The 24286-nt window shown below is 46.1% G+C and overlaps 1 protein-coding gene across 1 annotated transcript; it reads left to right on the forward strand.

Moving 5' to 3' along the window:
- The first annotated feature begins 216 nt into the window (after window positions 1-216).
- On the forward strand, window positions 217-22248 carry LOC310666370 (solute carrier family 22 member 6-A-like). The gene is made up of 10 exons (XM_083417080.1): window positions 217-842; window positions 4542-4645; window positions 7494-7648; window positions 10140-10308; window positions 11385-11508; window positions 12866-12981; window positions 15709-15923; window positions 16695-16803; window positions 17817-18020; window positions 21830-22248. The coding sequence occupies exons 1-10, from the start codon at window positions 441-443 to the stop codon at window positions 21915-21917; spliced, it is 1686 nt and encodes a 561-aa protein (XP_083273206.1). The 5' UTR covers window positions 217-440; the 3' UTR covers window positions 21918-22248.
- The last annotated feature ends 2038 nt before the right edge of the window (window positions 22249-24286 follow it).

Raw genomic sequence — 24286 nt, forward strand, 5'->3', positions numbered from 1 at the left:
GGAGAGAAGACGCACAGACTTCTAGCAAGTGTGTGGCTCCATTCCCAGACTGGCAGAAGACCCACAGCCTCCCGGAGAGATAATTTGAGCCATTTTTGATCCAAAACGATCCCGCCGTCCTGTTGAAAGCTGTTTGTTAGGTAAATTAAGACACTCCCTTTAGCGAGACGATTTTGTTTGTCTCCTCCACAAGCGAGAGAGCCATCTCCTCCAGAGGTCCTGCGGTCACAACCAGGCTCATATTAAACCAAATCTTTCCAGCTGCGGCGGATTTGCTAAGCTGATGTGCCTTAATTTTCCCACCACAGGGTTTTGAATCTTGCCTTAACGCCGAGAGAATTTGCTTTTTGGGCTCGCAAGGTCTATCTGCCTGTCCATCGCTCCATCGATCTACACAAGCCGCCTGCAACTCCCCAAAGCAAGGAATCTCTCGGAACGCCATGACTTTCGCGGAGTTCCTGGACCAAGTCGGAGGCATGGGCCGCTTCCAGTTGATCCACACCATGCTTCTGTCCATCCCCATTGTGCTGATGGCAGGTCACAACCTTCTCCAGAACTTCACCGCTGCCATCCCAGGACATCACTGCCAGATCCACATCTCCACCAACAGCAGTGGGTACCCCAACACCACTTGGCCTCTGGAAGCCAGCGACCTGCTCAGAGTTGGTATCCCCACGAACAGCAAAGAGGAGCCGGAAAAGTGTTGGCGTTTTGTCCATCCCCAGTGGCATCTCCTTGATGCCAATTCCACCAAGGCAAACCAGACTGAGGCGGAAACCGAGCTGTGTGCTGATGGATGGGTGTATGATACGACCACATACCCTTCCACCATTGTCAGCAAGGTGAGAGGGGAAGAGGGGAAAGGCTAGCTTGGAGGAATGGAAAAGTCTGAAAGGGAGCAGGGACGTAAGGGAGCATATTATATGCCAAATGAATGCATATTGATGGAGGGCAATGCTGCTCAAACTTGGGTTCCTCAGCTGTTGTTGGACTACAACTCCCATCACCCTTAGCTAGCAGAACCAGTGGTCAGGAATGATGGGAGCTGTAGTCCAACAACAGCTACAGACCTAAGTTTGAGAAACACTGATGCAGGGATTTAGTCTGAGCAGTTCTGGAGTGGTTTCCAGTGCTGCATCTGAGGGTTTCGGATAACTGCACCATGTGCGCTCAAGGTCAGGAAGGGAAATAATGCCAGCAAATTGCTACTGTTGGGTTTATTCGGTCCACAAATGTTACATAAATAATTACATTGTTTTCTGCATTGTTTCTGACATCCACCTTCGGCAGAAATGCATGGAAGTTCGTTATATAGCCATTTACGCAATTAATTATGTTGGTTTCGGCCACAGCAGATAGTGAGACAAATAGCACTGGTTTCAGCAGAAGCCGAGTTGCAGCAGGACAAAAACACTGCTGATTGCGAGGAACATGGAATGGGATAGAAATGTCTGCCTCCTTACATCCTTAGTTGGAGTTTGGAAAGCAATAATAACAGTATAGCAATGTAGGTGTCTTATGCACAGTTGGGCCACACTGATTGGCTGTGGCTCTCCAGGGTTTCAGGCAGTGAACTTCCCAAGCTTTCCCCAGAGACGTTATTTGAACCCAGGACCTTTTGCATGAAAAGCAGATGCTTTACCACTGAGCTACAGCACTTCTCCCCCCCCCCTTTTTATTTAAAAGAAAAGGGTAAGGTCTTCCTGGTTCTTCAGAATGGCCAATGGTCAGGAATGATGGGTGTTGTAGTCTAGAGGAGTAGTCTGGAGGCCCACCTCTGTGTCAATTGCTGAGCTCCTTTGGAGAGGCCTTCCGGGTTTGAGACTGTCCATAAAGTACATCACATTGTTTTTAAATGCCTTTTGAAAGCCTCGCTGTTTCCTCACTTGTCGCTGTGTAGCTTTGCTTTAACCATTGTCCAGCTCCTCCCAAGGTCATAACTTTGCTATTCCCCTCCTCTCCTCTTGATGTAAACTTTTCGGGTGGTCCCGTCTCATCTCGTTTAAGAGCTAAATAGGAGCCAGTGTGGGATTGGGGCTGGAGTGGTCTTTTCCAGCTATGCTGGAGATTGAATTTGGGGCAATCTGCACATGCTCCGACCCTTCTCTCAGTCAGCGCCAATGTTCACTGGGTGACCTTGGGCCGGTTGCCGTCTGTCAGCCCGACTTACCTCACAAAGTTGTTGCAAGGTTAAAATGGGGTGCCTTGAGCTCCTTGGAGGAATGATGGGATGTAAATGTAATTAAGCAAGAAGTTGTTCTCATTTTACAAATAGAAAACTGAGATGGGCAAGAAAGATGGGGTGAGGTGGGAATAGATAGGTAGATAGATTTGTGCATCAGAAATGAGAATGGTAGGATTTAAATCTGGAGCCAAGCCCAGTATAATCTGTCCAGAGAACCAAATGTTACTTTATTCATTATTCCATATATATCCCGTCTTCCAAGGAGCTCAAGGTGGTGGTCCTGGTTCTCCCCCCTCCCCCTTTTTATCCGCACATCAACCCTGTGAGGACAGCTGGGCTGAAAGTCATGCACCTGGCCTAAAGCCATTCATGTCTGAGTGAGGATTCGAACCCTGGTCTCCCAAGCCCCAGCCCATATCTCTCACTACTGCACCACTCCGGAGCAGGCGATAGCCGAGAGCCTCCATTGCTGGATCTGATGAAATCTAGTCCATCAACCTGTGTTCTCGATCGTTTGGAAAGCCCTCAAGCAGGGCAGGCAGTACTCAGTGGTACACTGCCCCTCTACATGGAGGCTCTGTTCTATCTTGAATAATAATAATAATCAGTAATTGGCCATCTCCATGCATTTCTGTAAGTGGATGAGAAATCTCTGTGTGTGTGCCTTACATGGTTTTGTGGGCTTCAGCTTCCTTCAGCCCAGAGCGTAGAAGAACAATTGTTGCAGAGCCCTCCAGATGTGGTGGTGGGGTACCTGTATCCCTCCAATTGGACTACAAATCCCATAAGCCCCAGCCAGCATGGCCAATGATCAGGGACGATGGGAGCTTAGCAACATCTGGAGGGCCACTGATACCCCACTACTGCCCCGCAAGGAAGAGGGAGAAGGTGGGAGAGAGAGGGAAAGTGAGCCTTTGGGGCTTTCCAGCAAACAAGGAGTTCAGCAACAGGATCCGCATGGGGTGTTTGCGTCCGGTGGATAAACAGGGTGGTAATTGACAGCCCTGCTGGGAAGAGAATAATTCAAAGCCAGCAGGCACTGCTGCTGGCAGTGATCTTGAGCCAAGGGAGCAGCTGGTTTTTCAGGAGACAGCAAAATTTTTTGTCCTACATTCTAGTCCTTCAGCTCCCCCTTCACCCTTGTCGTGTTATAACAAGCCACAGGGGTGGGAAGGTGGGTGCTGGAGGCGATTCTGTGCTCTGCCAGGCCTTCTTATAAAAACAGATAGATGTGCAAGCAATCCAGCCAGACTCAGCATTCATTCAGCCTTGTATCTGGGTAGCTTTGCACACCAAAGTTTGTTCTGTACAGAAATCACTGCTGTTATTTGGTAACTAGGGAAAGGCCCTCTGCACATGCTCAGAAACACACATGCAAAAGGCTAGCTTCTCAGGTTTGAGAGCTGAGCACTGGGTGTGGACAGAAGCAAAGGGTCCCTTTATCACATACACAGCCCAACAAGACAACAACAAAAATCCACCAACAGCATACAAATCAATAAGGCTAACCTGATCCAAAACACCCACCCACCTCACTCACACATGAAAACAAAGGCCACCACAGCCAACCACAAATGAATAACCACACCCTCAATCAACACCAACCTCTCTCACCACCAAAGGAACACAAGTGAACAGCAAAGAACCTCCACAAGCAACGCTGACACCAAACCCTACATATAATAAGTAAAATAGAAACATCGCCACCCGACCCCACCCCAACCCATCTTCCCCCCCTCCACCTAGAATCATAGAATCGTAGAATCATAGAGTTGGAAGAGACCACAAGGGCCATCGAGTCCAACCCCCGGCCAAGCAGGAAACACCATCAGAGCACTCCTGACATATGGTTGTCAAGCCTCTGCTTAAAGATCTCCAAAGAAGGAGACTCCACCACACTCCTTGGCAGCAAATTCCACTGTCGAACAGCTCTTACTGACAGGAAGTTCTTCCTAATGTTTAGGTGGAATCTTCTTTCTTGTAGTTTGGATCCATTGCTCCGTGTCCGCTTCTCTGGAGCAGCAGAAAACAACCTTTTCCCCTCCTCTATGTGACACCTCTTTCTCCCTTTTCTTCCTGATGTCTCAACAAACGAAACTGATTTGTAAAAATGTTACATGGGGCGAAAAATACGAGAGATATTGCAAACACTTTCGTAAATCGAGAAAATCTTTAATAAAAAAAAAAGAGAAGAAGAAGCAGCAGCAAAGGGTCCCATTGCCTGTCGAGGGTGCAACTGCAACAATCCTGGGTGCAATTGCAACCTTAGCCCCTCCCAAACCCATGGCTCTGTGGCCGCCCAGGATGCTCCCCTCAAGCTTCTGTCCCCTGACCCAGTCTCCTTCTCCTACAACAGTGGGATCTAGTCTGTGAGCGACGGAAGCTTCGGGATATGGCCCAATCGATCTACATGGCTGGCGTGCTGGTTGGAGCAGTGGTCCTTGGGGGGTTGTCCGATAGGTAAGCTGAATTCGCTTTTTGTGATAAAACAGACGCCTCAAACAAGATTTGAAGGTAAAGAAATCTTGGCAACGGTTAGAGATAAATAAATCTTGCCAACGGTTGAACTGCCCTTGAGCCCAAGAGAGGGTTTAGTCCTTTTTCTTTCAAAACTTACCGTATGTTCACTTCTAATTGGTTTACAAAAAGCATGCTCCTATCCACTAGCCGCACCAGGGCAACCGATAGTTCTGAACAGAGTTATCAATTCACTACCCTTCTGCCTCATACAAAATGTTGCTTTTCTGCTACCTGCTACATGAAGACTTGTCTGGGTCAGGAGAATTTATTGTCCTCTTGGCATGGAAGTTTCTGCTTTGGAAGGTCTACAACTTCCTGCCAGGTAATGAGTGAAAGGGCGCTGCTTTGCAAAGCAGAAATGCGTCTTCTGCTCACTCACTGGGGGTGCAGGGACACAAGAAAACGGATTTTTCAGTTCTTAAAATGAACACTCGTTGCATTAGTGTGGAAAAGAGATATATAAATGTTTCCTAACTAACTAACACACCTGCATCTGGTTTTAGTTTCAAGGTTTTAATTCGCGGGTGGCGCTGTGGGTAAAAGCCTCAGCGCCTAGGGCTTGCCGATCGAAAGGTCGGCAGTTCGAATCCCCACGGCGGGGTGCGCTCCCGTTGTTCGGTCCCAGTGCCTGCCAACCTAGCAGTTCGAAAGCACTCTCGGGTGCAAGTAGATAAATAGGGACTGCTTACTAGCGGGAAGGTAAACAGCGTTTCCATGTGCGGCTCTGGCTCGCCAGAGCAGCGATGTCACGCTGGCCACGAGACCCGGAAGTGTCTTCGGACAGCGCTGGCCCCCGGCCTCTTGAGTGAGATGGGCGCACAACCCTAGAGTCTGTCAAGACTGGCCCCTACGGGCAGGGGTACCTTTACCTTTATATGGGTTCTGGCATACTTCCTGGGCCACAACATTCACCTGGGTCCCAGGTCACAACACCCAGGTGTCAGCTTGAAGTCACCACATTCCCACAGTCTCAGTCAAAGAATAACCAGCCAACTGCCAACTGCCACCTCATTTCCCCGATACCACTTATTCTTTGTGAAATATAATACAATATAAGGCAAATACGATACAATACAAACAAGTTGGGTGGTATGGCCTGCTTGTGGGTTGGCACTGTTGGGAGAGGAAGCTGGAGACAAGATGGAGTTCTGGGGAATCAAAATGATATCAACTACATTATTAATTAGCTTTAGGATTGTCCCAAGGAATTTTAGTCAATTAATCAGCTAAATGTTTGCATATCTTATGAGGAGCAATTTTTATTCCACTCTTTAACTGAGAAAAGGAGCTGCTTAAATGACTGGTAATAAGGCAGTCCCTGCCCTCAAGCAGTTTACAGTTTAAAAAGATGTTCATTTTATTTATTTAGTAAATCTGGTGGTTGCTTTATCTTGCCCCAGGCAACCCAAAGTGACTTACAACCAACCAACCAACCAACCAGCCACACACGCACACAAAAAAACCCCCACATCGATACATTAAAACCAAGGGGGGAAGAAAAAAAATACATTAAAAACATCTTGCTCATTTCTAAAAGGCCAAAGATAGTTAAATGCCAAAGGCCTGGGAGAAGATATATAATGAAGGTGCCAGGCGAGCCTCCATGGGGAGAGCATTTCACAAAAGGGGAGCCACCACAAAAAAGGCCTGTTCTCATGTTGCCACCCTTAGGACCTCTTGCAGAGGAGGCACAAGATGAAGGGCCTCAGGTGATGACCACAGAGCCTCAGGTGATGACCACAGACTCCACATGCAACTGCTGGGTGACCTTGGGCCAGTCACACTTCTTTGAAGTCTCTCAGCCCCACTCACCTCACAGAGTGTTTGTTGTGGGGGAGGAAGGGAAAGGAGATTGTTAGCCGCTTTGAGACTCCTGAAGGGGAGTGAAAGGCGGGATATCAAATCCAAACTCTCCTTCTTCTTCTTCTTCAGGTTGGTTTATATGGGGAGAGGCAGTCTTTGAGGTACTATGGTCCTGAGTCATTTACGAATTTATAGGTCAAAACCAGCAGTTTGAATTGGGCCCAGAAATTAATGGGTAGCCAGTTGGGTCAGGGTTTGTGTAATATGCTCAAACCGTCTTACCAGGGTGAGATGGCATAAAATGTACAGCAGCCACCTTCTCCCCCATACAATGTCAACAGTTTTGAACCAGCACAGCAAATACCACTCGAAACAGTCTAAAAACCGGCATGATCCAAGGAAGCCATCGGGCAACCTCATTAAAAACTCACCCCCTTGAATAGGAGGCAGAGATGGGGGGTCAACTCAATTCAGTTGTCCTGGAGGGAGAACGGAGAGGGGTCTCTGCAAGTGTGTGTAGAAATCAGCCTACTCTACAAAGGTAATGTTCTTTGCTCCACCCAGTGGCGTAGCGTGGGTTGTCAGCACCCAGGGCAAGGCAAGTAATTTGCGCCCCCTAACCCAGGGCAAGGCAAGTAATTTGCGCCCCCCCCGTTGCACTGTCCCTCCCCCAGATAGTCCCTTGCTCTCTCTCCGCACCGCACCGCACGCCTGGCACCCTCCCCTCCACAGTGGGCGGCGACCCGGTGGCTCGGATCGGATTCGCACAGCCAGCACTGCAGTGAGAGAGAGTGAGTGAGCCAGGTAGGGGCAGAGAGCTGCGAGTGCGAGCGCCCCCCCCCCGATGGTGCACCCGGTGCGGACGGCCCCCCCTGCACCCCCACGCTATGCCACTGGCTCCGCCCACTTCCCCCTGTGGCCACACCCACCCCAACACCACCAATGCCTTGGTATTCCAGCTGTTTTCGCTTCTCTGTGCCTGCAGGTACGGCCGCAAGCCTCTCCTCATTTGGTCGTTTATGCAAATGGCAGTGATGGGGACCTGTGCGGCCTTTTCGCCCAACTTTATCTCCTACTGCATCTTCCGGTTCCTGAGCGGCATGGCGCTCTCTGGATTTGGCCTCAGCATTGCCTGTTTGGGTAAGAGCAGAGCTAGTGGCGTTGGCTGGGAACTTTTGCGCAATGTAGGGATTTATCTGAACATTCTGTATTCGATCCATTAATGGAGGATATGTCTGTCAATAATTAGTAGTAAAGCAGCCTAGACCAAGGCCAGCCAGTTGTGTGGACACTTCTCAAAGTACAGTGGTACCTCAGGTTACATACGCTTCAGGTTACAGACTCCGCTAACCCAGAAATAGTGCTTCAGGTTAAGAACTTTGCTTCAGGATGAGAACAGAAATCGTGCTCTGGCAGCGCGGCGGCAGCAGGAGGCCCCATTAGCTAAGTGGTGCTTCAGGTTAAGAACAGTTTCAGGTTAATTACGAACCTCCGGAACAAATTAAGTACTTAACTTGAGGTACCACAGTAAACAGAGGAGTTTGGCCACAGGACACTCTTCATTTGGCCTAAATCAGGCTTCCTCAAACTCAGCCCTCCAGATGTTTTTGGCCTACAACTCCCATGATCCCTACCTAGCAGGACCAGTGGTTAGGGATGATGGGAATTGTAGTCTCAAAACATCTGGAGGGCCAAGTTTGAGGAAGCCTGGCCTAGATGATATCTTGTTGGCTACCTTGGACTAGAGATTTGGTGGAACTGAGGCAGATAGCGGAGACAATAGCTGAAGCTCTAGCCCTAATACGCAAAATGAAAACTAACAAATTGCTACGTTTGGATGGAATCCACCCAACAGTTCTCAAAGAACTCAAATGTGAGATTGATGATTTTTTAACAGAAATATGTAACTGGTGCCTCAAATCCACCAGAGGATTTGAGAAGTAGCCAAGGCAAAACCAATTTTTATAAAAGGATTCAGGAGGGAACCTGGAAATGATGGGCCAGTTCACTTAATGTTGGTCCTAGGATAACTGGTGGAAATTTTGGTTAAAGGTACAATAGCCAAACATACAGAGGAACAAGCCTTGCTGAAGCGGAGTCAGCATGGCTTCTGCAAGGACAAGTCCTGTCTCCCTGGCACTCTTTGAGAGGCTCAAACAAGCATATCGATAGATGTGATCCGGTTGACACAGTGTCCTTAGACTTTCAAAAAGCTTTTGACAAGGTACGGCACCAAAAACTCCTGAGAAAGCATAGCAGCATGGAAGAAAAGGAGAGGCCCTTTTGTGGATCAGGAAGAGGTTAAGTACCAGGAAGCTGAAAGTAGGAATAAATGGAAAGTTCTCCAAATGGATAGAGAATTACAGAAAGTGGGGTCTCCCAAGGCTCATTATTGGAACCTGTGCTATTTTTACTTGTCCATAAATGATATATAGTGAGGGGGGAACAGTGAGGTGGTCTGGCTTGCTGGTGAGACGATATTATTCAGGGTCATTAAAAGAAAGAGAGATTGTGAAGCGTTCCGAAAGAACCTCCCCAAGTTGAGTGAATGTGCAATAAAATGGCAAATGCAATTCAGTGTATACAAGTGTAAAGTGTTGCATGTCAAGGTAAAAAAAAATATTAATTTCACATATATTCTTATGGGGTCTGAACTGGCAGTGACTGACCAGGACTGGAACCATGGGGGGTCCTAGTGGATAGCTCAATGAAGTTGTTGAGCCAGTGTGTGGCCGCTGTGATAAAGGCAAATCCCATGCTAGGGGTCATTAGGGAAGGAACTGAAAACCAACCTGTGACTATCATAATGCAGTTAGACAAATACATGGTGCAACTGTGTTTGAAATTAAACATTAGGGAGAACTTCCTGACGGCAAGAGCTGTTCAACACTGGAACGGACTATATCGGAAGCTCGTGGACTCTCCTCTCTTCCTATGCCCTTATGGCAATATTGAGCTAGATGAGCCAATCTTCTGATGCAGTAGTGGGAAAAGTTCAGTACACAATGGGTGGCAAGTATTACAGGGGTTGCCAGCCTGGTGACCATGGGCACCAGTGTGCCCACCAGTACCTTTTCCGCCCTCTTTCTTTTTTCTTTTTCCTTTCTCCTCCTGTGATGAGGCTGCATTTTAACATTTTAATGTTTCAATATTTTAATTGTTGTATTTTAATCTTGTTTCTAAGTTGTATTCATTCAACTTGTTTTTATTATTGCTTGTTAGCCGCCCTGAGCCCGGCCTTGGCTGGGGAGGGCGGGGTATTAATAAATATTATTATTATTATTATTATTATTATTATTATTATTATTATTATTATTACCTCCTATCTTGCCCATGAAATATCTCAATTAATATCCTTTTTAAAACCTGCAGTTTGCAGAGACTGCTTTCTCTTCCTGCTGTTTCTCAGTTTGCACTGACTTGGTTTGTTCTCCATGCCTGGCCTCATGGCAGCCATTTTGTCAATGGCACCCACGGCACTTTCTCAGAATTCCAAATTTACCACTTGCCTCAGAAAGGCCGGCAACTCCCGATGAAGGGTCTAAATTTCATACCGGAAGGCCCAGCCGGATGATCTGTCGGGTGTGAGTGGCAAGGCAAAAACCTGAAAGCGTTTTCCTTTTCCTTGCAGTTGTGGAGTGGATTCCCACCAAGTACCGCACCATCACCATTGCGGTCACTGGCTTCGTGTACACGCTGGGCCAGATCCTGCTGGCTGGCTTGGCCTACGGCATCCCGGACTGGCAGTGGCTGCAGCTGACTTTCTCGGTGCCCTTCTTTGTTTTTCTCCTCTACTCTTGGTATGTTGTGCTGCCATTGTGGTGCAGTGGTTAAGAGCGGTAGTCTCGTAATCTGGGGAACCGGGTTCGCGTCTCCGCTCCTCCACATGCAGCTGCTGGGTGACCTTGGACTAGTCACACTTCTTTGAAGTCTCTCAGCCTCACTCACCTCACAGAGTGTTTGTTGTGGGGGAGGAAGGGAAAGGAGAATGTTAGCCGCTTTGAGACTCCTTAGGGTAGTGATAAAGTGGGATATCAAATCCAAACTCTCCTTCTTCTTCTTCTTCTGCTCAGATCGGACCCCTCCTCCTCCTCGGGGTGATGTGTTGGGATACAAAGAGATGCTGGAAGGCTGTTTTCAAATAAATAAGCTTGATATGTATAACAAAACAATTAAAATGTATCCTGTGCTTGGCCTTATGCTCTCACCTGCTCAAGATTACCCCAATGATGACCTCTTGGTCTTTCTGTTGACAGCTGCCCATATGGAGATAGCCAGATGTTGGAAAACTGGCACTGGGCTTAATATTGATTTGTGGTACACCAGTGTATGGTCAATAGAACTGGCTGAGAAATTGACATGTCAAGTCAGAGCTGCAAAGGGCAAGCAGGATCCCTTTTCCTTTTATAACATATGGCAAATGTTTACCGAATACATAAATTGTTCGGACTGTGGCAGGAATACACCCAGCGCTCATGGAGAAAATGTGGCGTGATCTTTTAAAGCGATCAAACAAAATATTATTACATAGCATGACAAAAGTCTGTAATTTTATTGGGACAAGTCATTTGTTGTTTACTTTTGTAACAATTGTTTCCGCAAAAGGTGTTTTCTGTACCATGAAAAATGAATAAAAACATTTTTTTAAAAAAGACCACAGACAGAGAACTGGATTAGAATGAGAAAACAGGGTCAATTCAAATGTTTGCAAGCATATTCAAGTCAGGATTCTTTTCTCTTCTTCATTTTCTTTGATCAAATTCTCCCTCCTTGAGAAAACAACAACAAAAGGATTCAGTTCCGTTTTACCACCTGAAGGTTTGTGGATGGATTTTACTGTTGGCCGAGATGACGAGTCTTGGCTTCTTTGGCACAGGTGGTTTGCAGAGTCAGCTCGCTGGCTGCTCCTTTCGGGAAAGGCGAGCACAGCTGTCAAGGTCCTCCAGAGGGTTGCCCGGGTCAATGGCAAGGAGGAAGCTGGAGCCAGCATCACCACAGAGGTATGAAGCCGGTGGAGGGAGGTGGCTCTCCATATCCAGGTGGCTGTAAATCCAGATGAATCTATGTAGAAAATAGAAGTCTTGGGAGCTTCTGGAGAGCAAAGCCTGCTAGAATCAGGGAGCCTCCTGGTGAACTTGATATGCAGGATTTACACTGATTTGCTTGCACAAAGCTTACACAGAAGTTAGATTATGGGCTCCTCTAGACATCCTTTTTATTGTGCATCCATGATGATTTGGTCCTGTTGGTAGAATTGCGGCAGTTATGTGCGGTCCCGCGTTGATTTGCTCCTGCAAAACTTTTGGGGCAAGTCATACTGACCTGTAAGTCACTGCTGAAATCCTGTAACTCACTTCCCTCCCAAATTTGGACTTTATTTGAGATATGAGGAATACAGTGAGGAAATGCACAATGGAAGGTGTGGGATCACATTTGCTTGACACAATAGCAACCACGTTCCCTGCAGGCAAATCAGTGTAAATTCTCAATAAATAGCCAAACTTTGTGGGTGGGTGGGGGGAATTGGGATAAATGTTCAATAAACAGGTTGTTACGTACTGAAGTCCTCACCCTGGGCCAGCAGGGGGATACTGTAGATAGTTATGCAAATGAAGGATCGAAAGTGACGTTCAGTGATTGGCTAGTTACAGAAAATGGTTACTGTTGCATTCTAGTGGAGCTCTATATAAGCAGGCTGACTGAGCTCCTCAGTTCAGTTCTGTTCCAGCTTACAAATAAAGAGCTGCTTTGGAAGAATTGCTGTGTCGTCTGATATGTTCGCCCACAACTTAACACAGGTCATCTGGAAATTCTCGCTTTCACTGAAGGGAAGCTGCCTGTGTAAAACAGGCCCTAGAACTTCCTGTTTGCTAATGTTAACCCAAATTTCCCTGGGGTAAATCACACGATCCATTCTCACCAAAATCTAGTTTTGTGCTGTGCATTGATTGTGCTTTTTAGTAGGAAGAGCAGCGGGTGATGCTGAAGGTCAGCCTTCCCCAGCCTTGTGCCCTCCTCATGTTGTTGGACTACAACTCCCATCATCCCTGACTGGCAGAGGCTCATTGGAGTTGTAGTCCAAAGATGTCTCAAGGTCTCAGGCTCGGAAAGGCTGTTTAAGGACATGGGCGTAGCTGGGGGACAGAGAGGCAGCTGCTCTCCCCCCTAAATCAAGCAAATAAATAAAAATACTTAACTAACTGACCAATTATGTCACAGATAACTCAGTTCTGCTTTCCCAACGCAATGCCTGCCCCACCCTAAAAGAAATCCTGGCTACGCCCGTGCTTAAGGACATCACTGGAGCTCACCCACCTGTTTTTACACACCCACCCCCTGCCTCTCCTCTCCCCACAGGTTCTGCTTTCCAACATGGAGAAAGAACTGTCCACAGCCAAGGCCTCTTACACCATCTCTGACCTGGTGCGCACACCAGCCATCCGGCGCATTTTCTGCTGCCTCTCCATAGTGTGGTGAGAGAACTTGTTCCATCTGAGCAGACTCAGGAAGGAGAGAGTTCCATTCCAACTTTGGGAACCCGAGGAAACGGAGGTTTAGGCACTGCCTGATAATATGGCCCATTATCAAAGCATAGACAGCAATACTTATTGCTGTAAAATAGGGATGGGAGACATCAAGCCCCAGGGTCAGATGTGACCCTACAAACCTGGCCCTTAAGAGTCTCCCTCCTGAACCACACCTCTTACCAGCCTGGTTTTGCACCCTCTTAGAGTGTTTTGGCCTGGCTTGGAAAGATGCCCTCGCTTCTTGGTTGCCTGGATGGAGGATGCAGCAGTATGACTGAGCATGTGCAGTGAAATATACTCGGAGTCCTGCAGTGATTTCAGCTTGTAAAACATTGATGAATCCTCCCACCCCAAACCTTAGGCTTTTATATACAGTGGTACCTCGGGTTACATACACTTCAGGTTACATACGCTTCAGGTTACAGACTCCGCTAACCCAGAAATAGTACCTCGGGTTAAGAACTTTGCTTCAGGATGAGAACAGAAATTGTGCAGCAGCGGCGCAGCAGCAGCAGGAGGCCCCATTAGCTAAAGTGGTGCTTCAGGTTAAGAACAGTTTCAGGTTAAGAACGGACCTCCGGAGTGAATTAAGTACTTAACCCAAGGTACCACCGTACATTCTTTACACAACGAGTCCCATCTGATTGGCGGTTTCTGCTTCTCTCCTGGAGCCTGATTGGGCCACTACTGCAGGCCAATCAGTTCTTGCATTCTACTATCCTACCAGCCTAATAGGCTGACTAGCTTCCTCCTGGGGTCTGATTGGGCTGCTGCTGCAAGCCAATCAGTTGTTGCATTCTAGGATCCTACTTGCCTATGTTTCTAGGATCCAAGCTTAGTACATAACATGCAGAAACTAGTCTACTACACAAAGGCAACATTTACCTTCATTTCTCTGCCCACCTTTGCCTATGACTCTATGCATCACTGGTACATGGACCCCAGAAAGTTGTCTGGAAAGCTATTATTATTATTATTATTATTATTATTATTTGGATACTGCCCTATATATACTTCCCTATGTATACCGCAGGTCTCTCAGGGCAGTTCACAGCCCTTGGTTTGAAAAACATTCTCCACTCCTGCTTTAAAACTATCAGGATGCTAGCATGCTTTGGGACATCATAACAGAAAACTATATTGTTTGGTTCAACTGTTGTTCATAAAGCTCTGAACTATTACATCTCCAGCAAAATCCACTTGCAGTACCTTAGATCTGAGCTGTGCAATAGCTCTGACTGAGCAATCTTTGTGTGCATTAAAATTGCTCAGGACAAGCCTTATAAAGATTCCTCCTTTGAACTAGCAGCTCAGGTCTTGAAAGGCCAGCTGAACGTCTAAGATTTGCAAAACAAGGAGCTACTTTGGAATATAGTCACTGAAGCTAGTTGGTTCACTGGTTCACTGAAGCTACCGGTAGTCCCCACTGGTTGGGGGAAAGGAGCACAGACCCCTTTCTCCTATGTGGAAGGAAAACGTGAAGGTTCTTGGAAATGTCAAAGGTTACGGAATTTGTTTGATTATTTAACAGACAGAAAACCAAGATTTTCTGGAATAAATGCTCCCCTTTCATTTAATTTATTAGTATTAGTATTATTATTATTACTTAAACCCCACCCATCCAACCGGGTTGCCCTGACCACTCTGGGTGGCTTCCAACAGAATATAAAAACACCATGAGACATAAAACGTTAAAAACTTCCCGATACAGGGCTGCCTTCAGATGTCTTCGGAAAGTTGTGTAATTGTTTGTTTGACATCTGATGGCAGGGTGTTCCACAGGGCGGGCGCCATAAATGGGAAGCTACAGTGTAGAGATTGATTTGTCAAAGACTCGTTAAAATAGTTAATGTTTTCTGTTAGGAAGACTTTTCCAAAAGCATCCCATAAATTATCAATTCACTTATTTATTTATTTATTCAGCCAAGGAGGTCCCAAGAGTGGCTTACGTACGCTCAGTAAAAATAAGGCCTTTGCTGCCTGTAGGCTTACTGTTATGTACTGATGTTCTCACCCTGGGCCAGCAGGGGGATACTGTATGCAAATAAGGGATCGAAAGTGACGTTCAGTGATTGGATAGTTTTAGAAAATTGTTACAGTTACATTGTACTGGAGCTCTATATATAAGCAGGCTGACTGAACCCTTCAGTTCAGTTCTGTCCTGGCCTGTGAATAAACAAGAGCTGTTTGAAGAATCGCTGTGTCGTCTGATATGTTCACCCACAACTTAACACTTACAGTCTAAGAAACATGACAAAAGCAAAAAAGTGACGAGGAGGGAAAGGGAAGGCAAGCAAGTTCGGGCTCCAATTCCTAAAGTTGCATAACGTAATGACCCACTGGAATGAAACAGTCCAGGGAGAGGAACTCAATGGAGCTGGTCACTCAAAAATTGATGAAGTAGCCCTACTTCGCATCTCCCCTTCTGCTGCAGCCTGAGGAAATGGTTGCTGTAGGTCAGTGTTCCCCAACCTTGGGCCTCCAGCTGTTTTTGGACTACAATTCCCATCATCCTTGACCACTGGTCTTGCTAGCGCGGGATGATGGGAGTTGTAGTCCAAAAACAGCTGGAGGCCCAAGGTTGGGGAACACTGCTGTAGGTGACAGTTGAGAGCAGGAGGAGCCTCTTCTCACGCCTTCTTGAATCTTGCCTTGTCTCTATCTTCACATCAGGTTCTCAGTCAGCTTCTCTTACTACGGGCTGGCCATGGACCTCCAGAATTTTGGTGTCAGCATCTACCTCATCCAGGTCATCTTCGGGGCCGTTGACTTCCCAGCCAAGGTGATCGTGACCATTACCATGAGCTACATTGGGAGGAGGATCAGCCTCGCGTCCTTCCTCATCCTGGCTGGCATCATCATCATCATCAACATCTTTGTGCCCACAGGTGAGTGTTGGTTCACTTTCCGCCAGGCCTCACCTTTCGCCTTTAGATGCACTCCAAGGCATCCAGCTGGAGACATTTTGGCACAGGCTGAAGGCCCAAAGAGCACCACCTCCCACAGATATGCTGCGCCTCTGATCTCCTTCATTTCCGAGATATGCACAAAGCTAAATGTTGTTGTCACTCTCACAAAGCACAAGATGACCCTTGGGGTCCCTTCCAACTCTACAATTCTGGGATTCCGATTTATTATCAGCACTGCAGCCATTGAGTGGCGGTGCCTCTGCATCAATATTACAGCCACAGCAAGTTTATAGACCTTAAGCACAATCGTTTTGAGCAGGTATAAGGAACCTCAGGCCAAGGGGCTGAACGCGGCCCTCAAGACCTCCCTATCTGGCCCTCTGGAACTCTTTCTGGGCTACAGTTCCTCCCCAGCCACAACTTCCTTGAGTGTTTTGGCTGGAAATGTGTCCTTGAACTCTGATAATGCTTCTTACTTGCATGGTTGGAGGAAACGGGTGGGCGGGACAATTCATTAGGAGAAATCAGCACTAAAATGTTGAAGAATTTATGTGAGGATAGAAATTAGAATCACAAATTGCTACAGAAATGTGGAGAGCCGCGTTTAAGACTGGCAAAAATGAGAAACCAATGATTCTTGACAATTCTGCACATCGACCCTATAGAAAGCGGGGAGGGGGAGGGAGTTCCTCAGCTGCGCACTTTGTTCACGCCACACTCTCTCTGACCCACCCCGCCTTTCCCCCAAAGATTTGCAGACAATCCGGACAACGCTGGCCGTCATTGGCAAGGGGTGCTTGGCAGCGGCCTTCAACTGCACCTTCCTTTTCACGACGGAACTCTACCCCACACCTGTCAGGTGAGGAGCTGCTTTTCAACACAGTTTCTCCCTTGTTTACCCACTTCTGGGGCTCCTATGGAAATGGAGGTGGCTTTAAAGCAGGGGTCTCCAACCTGGGGCCTGTGGGCACTAAGGTGTGCCTCTCGCTACCTCCTAGGGTGCCCTTGAACGATCTCAATAAATACCTGTCATTGAAATTCTACTCAGTATTGATCCAGAGCAGACTGCAATGTATAGTTAGCAGAGTAAAAACTTAAACACATTGCAGGATTTAAAAAAAATAGACCAGAGGCATTTCATCCAGCAGAGCTTTACTGCTACTGAAGGCAAACGAGCATAATGGTCACAAATCCAATACATTCAGGATTGGCACTGTCCATAAGAAATCCATTGCAACAGACTTAACTTAAACTTACAATAACTTATAATAAGACTAAAACCTTAACACTGTATACAGAACATCACACCAGCAGGAAGGAAGGAAGGAAGGAAGGAAGGAAGGAAGGAAGGAAGGAAGAAAGAAAGAAAGAAACCCAGGATCCTCCTGGCCTCACTATTATAGTCAGCATGACCTTGACAGAAGAGATAACAGAACCAGTTTAAGCTAGCTGTTCTCAGCTTCTCAGAAGGAATAACCCAAACATCAGGAACCTTCTGCTTTTTTCTTTCACACAGAGAAGCTTCCAGAACCCTCTTGAATTAAGTAGAATAGGAAAGATCTCTACACATCAGATCAATGCTTTCTGCACTAAGAAATGCAAACTAACAAAAAGCTTGAATGCACAAGAGGTTGGGTTTTCTCTTCCTAGAAAGAACATGCCCCCTAAGCAGAGCTGGCCTTTCCACGGGGCGTGGGTAGGTGGTTGCCGCAGGATGACAGACTCTGGACGGCTTGGAGGTGTGCCACGGCAGCTGTGCAGCCATTGGCAGCGATCGCATGGCAGGTGCCTTTTTCTTGAGGTTTGCCAGAGATCCCTTGACCCAGCCGTATCTCTTGCCTGCTTTTCTTACCCTGCCCCCCCCCATCCTAGGCAGACGGGGCTCGGTTTTGGCAGCACCATGGCCCGGGTGGGAGGCATCATCGCCCCGTTGGCCAAGATGATGGAAGACTACTCTGCCGCCCTGCCGCCAATCATGTACGGAGCAGCTCCCATCCTTTCTGGTATCATCGCTTGCTTTCTGCCTGAAACCCTTAATGTCCCCCTTCCAGATACCATTGAAGAAGTAGAGAACAGGTAAGTGACTCTGTTATTTGCGGCAAATACACTTTTATTTATTTCATTGTACTAATATTCACACAGATATTATTTGTTGCAAAGTATTTATTTATTTTTAATTACATTTATATACTGCCCTTTGTCTGAATGCTGTGGGTGATTTACAACATAAAAATACAAAATGAGAACACAAAATATATACAAAAAAACCCCAGGAGCAATAACCTCCCCTCCCACACACTTTTAAAAGGCTGTATATTCTTTAATCAGCCAAATGCCTGGTTATAGAGAAACATTTTGGCCTGGCACCTAAAGATATGCAATGAAGGTGCCAGGCAGGCCTCCCAGGGGAGAGTATTCCATAAATGAGGAGCCACCACAGAAAAGGCCCGTTCTCGTGTTGCCACCCTCACAATTTATTGTGAAGGGGGCACATGAAGAAAGGCCTCGGATGGTGATTGCAGGATCCTGGTTGGTTAATAGGGGAAACATGGTCCTTGAAAGTGTTTAAGGCTTTAAAGGTCAAAACTAGCACTCTGAACTGAGTCCGGAAACCAATTGGCAGCCAGTGCAGTCAGGACAGGATCAGCATAATATGTTCAAACTGTCTTGCCCCGGTGAGCAACCTAGCCACTGAATTCTGCACCAGCTGAATTTTCTACATGATCTCCAGAGGCAGCTCCATGTATAACATATTGTAGTACTGTAACCTAGAGGTTATCAGAGCATAGACAACAGAAATTGGGCTGTCCCAGTCCAGATACGGGCACAGCTGGGCCACCAGCCCAAGATGGTGGGATGCCTCCACGCCACCTGAGTCTCAAGCAACAGCAATGGATTCAGGAGAACCCCCAAGCTGCTCACCTGCTCCTTTGGAGGGGGTGTAGCCCCATCAAGAGCAGGCAGCATCCCATCCATCCAGTCTAGAGAACTGCCCGCTAATAGTCCCTCAGTCTTATCTGGATTGAGCTTCAGTTTGTTGGCTCTCATCCATTATAAGGCAATACATCAGTTCAGCACATACACTGCCTCACCTGCAGATGTAAAAGAGAAGTAGAGCTGTGTGCCATTAAGCATACCAGTTGCCTCAGTTGGTTGGAGCATGGTGCTGATAATGCCAAGGTTGTGGGTTTGATCCCAGTATGAACCACTTACACATTCCCGCATTGCAGAGGGTTGGATTAAATAACCCTCAGGATCCCTTCAGCTCTAGGATTGCTGATAACATATTTCAAAACTCTGGATGACCCCAGTCAGTGGTTTCGAAGTAATCCATAAACCTCAAACAGCTCAACAAGAGCATTTTATATCATATACGCCTCGATACAATGAAGTGTTCTACCTCATGCATCTTGACGGATCACATTGTTTCATGTTCTTTTATAACTTTACCATAATGGTTCCACAAGTCATCTGAATGTGTCAAAGCACTGTCAGTCCATAGCCTGTATCAGGCAACTATCTCTTCCTGTTATAATTAGAAATAACATTTACCCATCTATCTACTTCTCAAACAGTGCGGTAACTTAGCATTTTTGTGGCCAATTCCCACTGTTCATCATTCCAGTCTTGGACAGACTGCATAGTAGATTACCTCCACTTTTCCACATAAGGAACCCTTAGCTTCTGCTAACAGCTTGCATACTTTTGAATAGGATAATTCAGAACAAATTATTTGTGTATCCCATCCTTGGAATTTTCACGATGAAGGGCGGCAGATTAAATACGTGTTAGTCAAATTCCCATCAGTCCTGCTGCATCCCTTGCAAAAGGGATTTGGTGGCGCATATGGAACAGAGTGAAGAAAAAGCATGGCATTTTGTGGTTTAGGGGGAAGTGTTGAGTCATCAGCTTTTGAATTCAAAACACTGGCCCTTCTGGGAGGAGCAAAGGTGGATCTGAACTCCAGAGCTCAGTTTTCATGCTTGGGCTTGAAATCATAGGAGCAGAGGGTTTGAAGTTAGGGAGAACTCAGATTTGGTTCACATTTAAAGGTGAACTTACCTAATTCACACATTCCAGAAGACCATAAGAATTGAAGCACAGGCGTCCTTTGGAATTCACACTTCCTTGGCTCTTGCTGTGCAGGTCTCCAGCCAAGCAAAGTGAGCAAAAATGCACATAGCATCATAGAATTTTAGAGTTGGAAGGGATCCCAAGGGTCATCTAGTCCAACCCCCATGTTAGGGTAAAGTGTGCATAAGAGTGTATATATCAGTGCAAAATGCATTAATGCGTAAAAAAATTGCTTTGCAGAAAGGTGTATAATTGCATACAAAAGTGAGACTATTAGGAGAAATTTGCACTGAGATGCTGATGAATTGTCACGAGGGCAACAAAAACCACCCACCCACTGGTGTGGAAATGTGGAGGACTGAAAGTAAGATTAGAAAAATGATAAATGGAGAGAAACTGAAATTCTCACCCCACACTTTCTGCTTTATAGCCCCATCATTTCCCTTCTTGCAAAAAGTCTGATCTTAGGGGCAGCAGGGCTTCCTTCTGAAGATCTGCAAATCGACTATAATTGTACAACCTGAATTTGCAGATTATGTGACTGAATTTCACACTGTTATGAAAAAATCTAGGTGCGAGGCTGCTTAGTCACCCAGCTCGTCGGGCAGAGCCCGCGGGTCCCTGCAGAATAAAGGAAGGTGTCCAGCCACCAACCGGAGCAAACAGCTGTAGAGCAAAGTTTATTGCGCAACAGGTTCAAAGAGGAATTTTGAACCCCGAGGATGGGGTGACAAGGTCTTTTAAATGTTTCCCACCATATCCCAGAATACAGTTTGTACAGCATCATTGATACATCATTGCTACATCACTGACATGTCACAAAAGGGGAGGGGTAGACAGGGGTTACACTAGTTTAACCTTGGCAAACTTGTCCAGACAAGTCCTTGGTACAAGGTTAGCATAGGCAAAAGATGTCCAGGCACCTCTCAAGTACCCATCATTAAAGGACAATAGAGCTCTCTTTGTACATCCATAACCTGGGGCAAGTCCGGTGATAGGCTTTTGGAAACTATCTGCTCAGCAACTGTTACCCCTGGGCACTTCCCTGGGTGGGGTATGTGTATCGTGTCCTTACGCTTGAGGGATTATGGCAGGCAAAGGAGTCGTTTTTCCAAAGGCGAAATAGTGCTGAAATGGAGGAAACTGTCAAAGGAGTTGATTTTATATGATTGTTAAAGCTTCCCTGAGCTGTCAAGTCAAAAGCATGCATTTATGCATAATATTTGTAACATTTAAGAACTTTAAAGATGTGCCCCCCTCCCCCAGTAATTTCCGTAACCACACCGATAACATAGACTGCCTGGAAGCAAATCAAGTGACTGCTCAAGCAAATCAAGATTACCGTATTTTTTGCTCTATAAGACTCACTTTTTCCCTCCTAAAAAGTAAGGGGAAATGTGTGTGCATCTTATGGAGCGAATGCAGGCTGCGCAGCTATCCCAGAAGCCAGAACAGCAAGAGAGATTGCTGCTTTCACTGTGCAGCAATCCCTCTTGCTGTTCTGGCTTCTGAGATTCAGAATATTTTTTTTTCTTGTTTTCCTCCTCCAAAAACTAGGTGCGTCTTGTGGTCTGGTGCGTCTTATAGAGCGAAAAATACGGTAATTCTGAATGAACAGGAGGTCTGGAGGACCCAGAGGCCACCAATATCTGGGGATTCTCCAGACCTGCCTTATAGCAATGTTTACGTATATTTGAACATACAGGGGAACCTTCCAAATTTATTTCTGTGCTCTAAACATGATTGGGTGTCCCGGATACTGAGCCTTTTTCAGCCCCGTTGCTGATCTTTCTTTCTTTCCCCCCCAAAAGGTCCAGAAAGAAGACAGTGGAAGAAATAGCCCAGGAGAAGATTTTGCTCCAGAGCCCAGACAAGGCCCTGTTCAAAGAGGCTTGCTGATCCAGAGACCTCCGATCTTTCATGTTTCCCTGATGCTTGATTCTGGGAAAAGAAGTCTTCACGATACTTTGCTGATTGCTTGTTTTGAGCTAATCCCGGGGAATGCTTTATGAAGGGGGAAACTGTGAAGGTGTGGGAAGATTCTGGGCATTTTTGAAGGCACTTTTAAAAAGAGAGCGAGAGAGAGCGAGAGAGAGAGCGCTAGCGTCTTATAATTTGATCTTTACTTTTTCCTTTTATACCCCAGGGGGGAAAAGGGAATAAGACTCTCCCATTTTCAGTTGCTGGGAGGACTCAGTGCAATAACAATAAAGATGAAGGTGCCTCTGAACACGTGCAGAGTGCATTTCCTCATTCTAAGGGGCCCACTTATCATTTTAGAAAGCAGTCCCAACCTACACCTATCTCATACCTAGAAACGAAACAAACTACCATTGCTCCTTCTAGGGCCACATTCATACCATAGATTAAAGGCACTTTGATGCCATGGCTTTCCCCAAAGAATTCCAGTATTTTTAAGGGTGTTGAAAGTTGTAGGAGATCCCTATTTCCCCTCACAGAGCTACAATTCTCAGAGTTCCCTGTGAAGAGGGGTTGACTGGACTCCATTGGTTTCCGGGTGGGAGTTGATCACGGTGTGGATTTGCCAAGCATGCCTTTCTTTTAGCACGTTTCTCCCTGAGTTTGAGTGTCTTCAAAACCCATGACACCTTTGGTAAAGGCTGTTCTCCAACTGGAGCACTCACAGGCCTGTGTTTCCCAGTTGTCAGTGTTTATACTACATATTTTTAGATTTGCCTTGAGACAGTCTTTAAACCTCTTTTGTTGACCCACCAGCATTACGCTTTCCATTTTTAAGTTCGGAATAGAGTAGTTGCTTTGGAAGATGATCAGCCATCCATACAACATGACTAGTCCAAGAAAATTGATGTTGAAGAATCATTGCTTCAACACTGGTGATCTTTGCTTCTTCCAGTACACTGATATTAGTTCGCCTGTCTTCCAAAGTGATGTGTAAAAATTTTCGGAGACACCATTGATGGAATCTTTCGAGAAGTTGGAGAATTCTGTGGTGACCTATGTAACATTTGTAAGCTTCTTTATATCATATTTTGTGTTTTAGCTTATATTATTTAATTCCAATTAACATATCTTCACCTTCCCTACAGTAATACTCAAGAAACATGCCACAGGTAGTTTCAATGCTTTCTTTTCATTATGTTTTGAAAGATGTGACCCACGCAAAACTTTTGCATCCTTGAGAATCTTATCTGTAACTTGGATAAGTGTTTTCTCAAAAAGTATAATCAGAGCTTTCCATACTTTTCATGCTGGTGGCACACTTTTTAGACATGCATTGTTTCCCAACACAGTATTTCAGTTTTACTAGCAAACTGGAGGTTAAACTAACCCCTTTCCATTCCCAGGAGGAACACAGGGAGCCTTCGCGTGACACAACTGCACACTGCAGCCAACACGCTAACATGTCTCAACACACAGTTTAGAAAGCTCTGGTATAAATCAACTTTTTTCCACCTGTGGAAATATACATAATGAGCTAATGTTTCATGGGCAAGTGTCAAACTTATGGTAATATTGGAAATTGGGAAATGTGGGGGGGGGGGGAAGCTTTTCTGGCAAATAACTTGTGACCAATGTAACGTGACCAATATAACATGTGAAAATTCATTGACAGACACCCACAAATAAATGCCTCCAAAGCAAGACCCTGTGCGTGTGACATTTTACTATGCATTCAACAAGTTGCAGATCAACATCAAGATCATGTGGGAAGTTTCAATGCCTGTGGCAATTTACACTTAGCTATGGCAATACCCATGTGATTTGTCTGTTTTCCACCCAATTTTTATCATTTGCAGGGAAGACAAATGTCACAGAAGTCCCCACCTTTAAAAAGATTTCATACTAATGAATATCATATTGGCTAACTGCTTTCTTTCCAATTTCCTAGTCTCACATTCAACAATAACAAAGCTGCCAACTGACACAAGTACTTCTGCAACTGTTCCTGCTTCTGCATTTTATTTCAGCACAATTACATTTCCCATCAGGACATTATTCTTTGTGTTAGTGGTGCTTGTTGAAATATTATGTTAAAACTCATTCACACTTTGTGTTCAGACCTGCCTTTAACCTTTACTGGAGTTGTATTGTTGCCTGAGGCAAGGCAAGAGGCCTTCAGCTCCTGAGGTGAATTTTTGTATCCCTAGATACCTCCAACCCATGGGCCAGCCTTGGCCCACCAGGCTTCCCCATTTGGCTCATGAGGAAATTTGGGGCAAGCCATAAGTAACGGCAGAGCTTGACCGAAAGGGTGGGGCTAGCCCAATGCTGCTTTGTGTAGCTCC

The sequence above is a fragment of the Podarcis tiliguerta genome (assembly GCF_965153285.1).
Source record: "Podarcis tiliguerta genome assembly, chromosome: 16".
NCBI lineage: Eukaryota > Metazoa > Chordata > Lepidosauria > Squamata > Lacertidae > Podarcis > Podarcis tiliguerta.

Excerpts from the sequence above, each read along its gene's own strand:
- LOC310666370 (XM_083417080.1), top strand. The coding sequence starts at position 441 with ATGACTTTCGCGGAGTTCCTGGACCAAGTCGGAGGCATGGGCCGCTTC. Across the intron at positions 7,649-10,139 it reads CCTCAGCATTGCCTGTTTGG|TTGTGGAGTGGATTCCCACC; the intron begins GTAAGAGCAGAG and ends TTTTCCTTGCAG. Across the intron at positions 11,509-12,865 it reads GAGCCAGCATCACCACAGAG|GTTCTGCTTTCCAACATGGA; the intron begins GTATGAAGCCGG and ends CTCTCCCCACAG.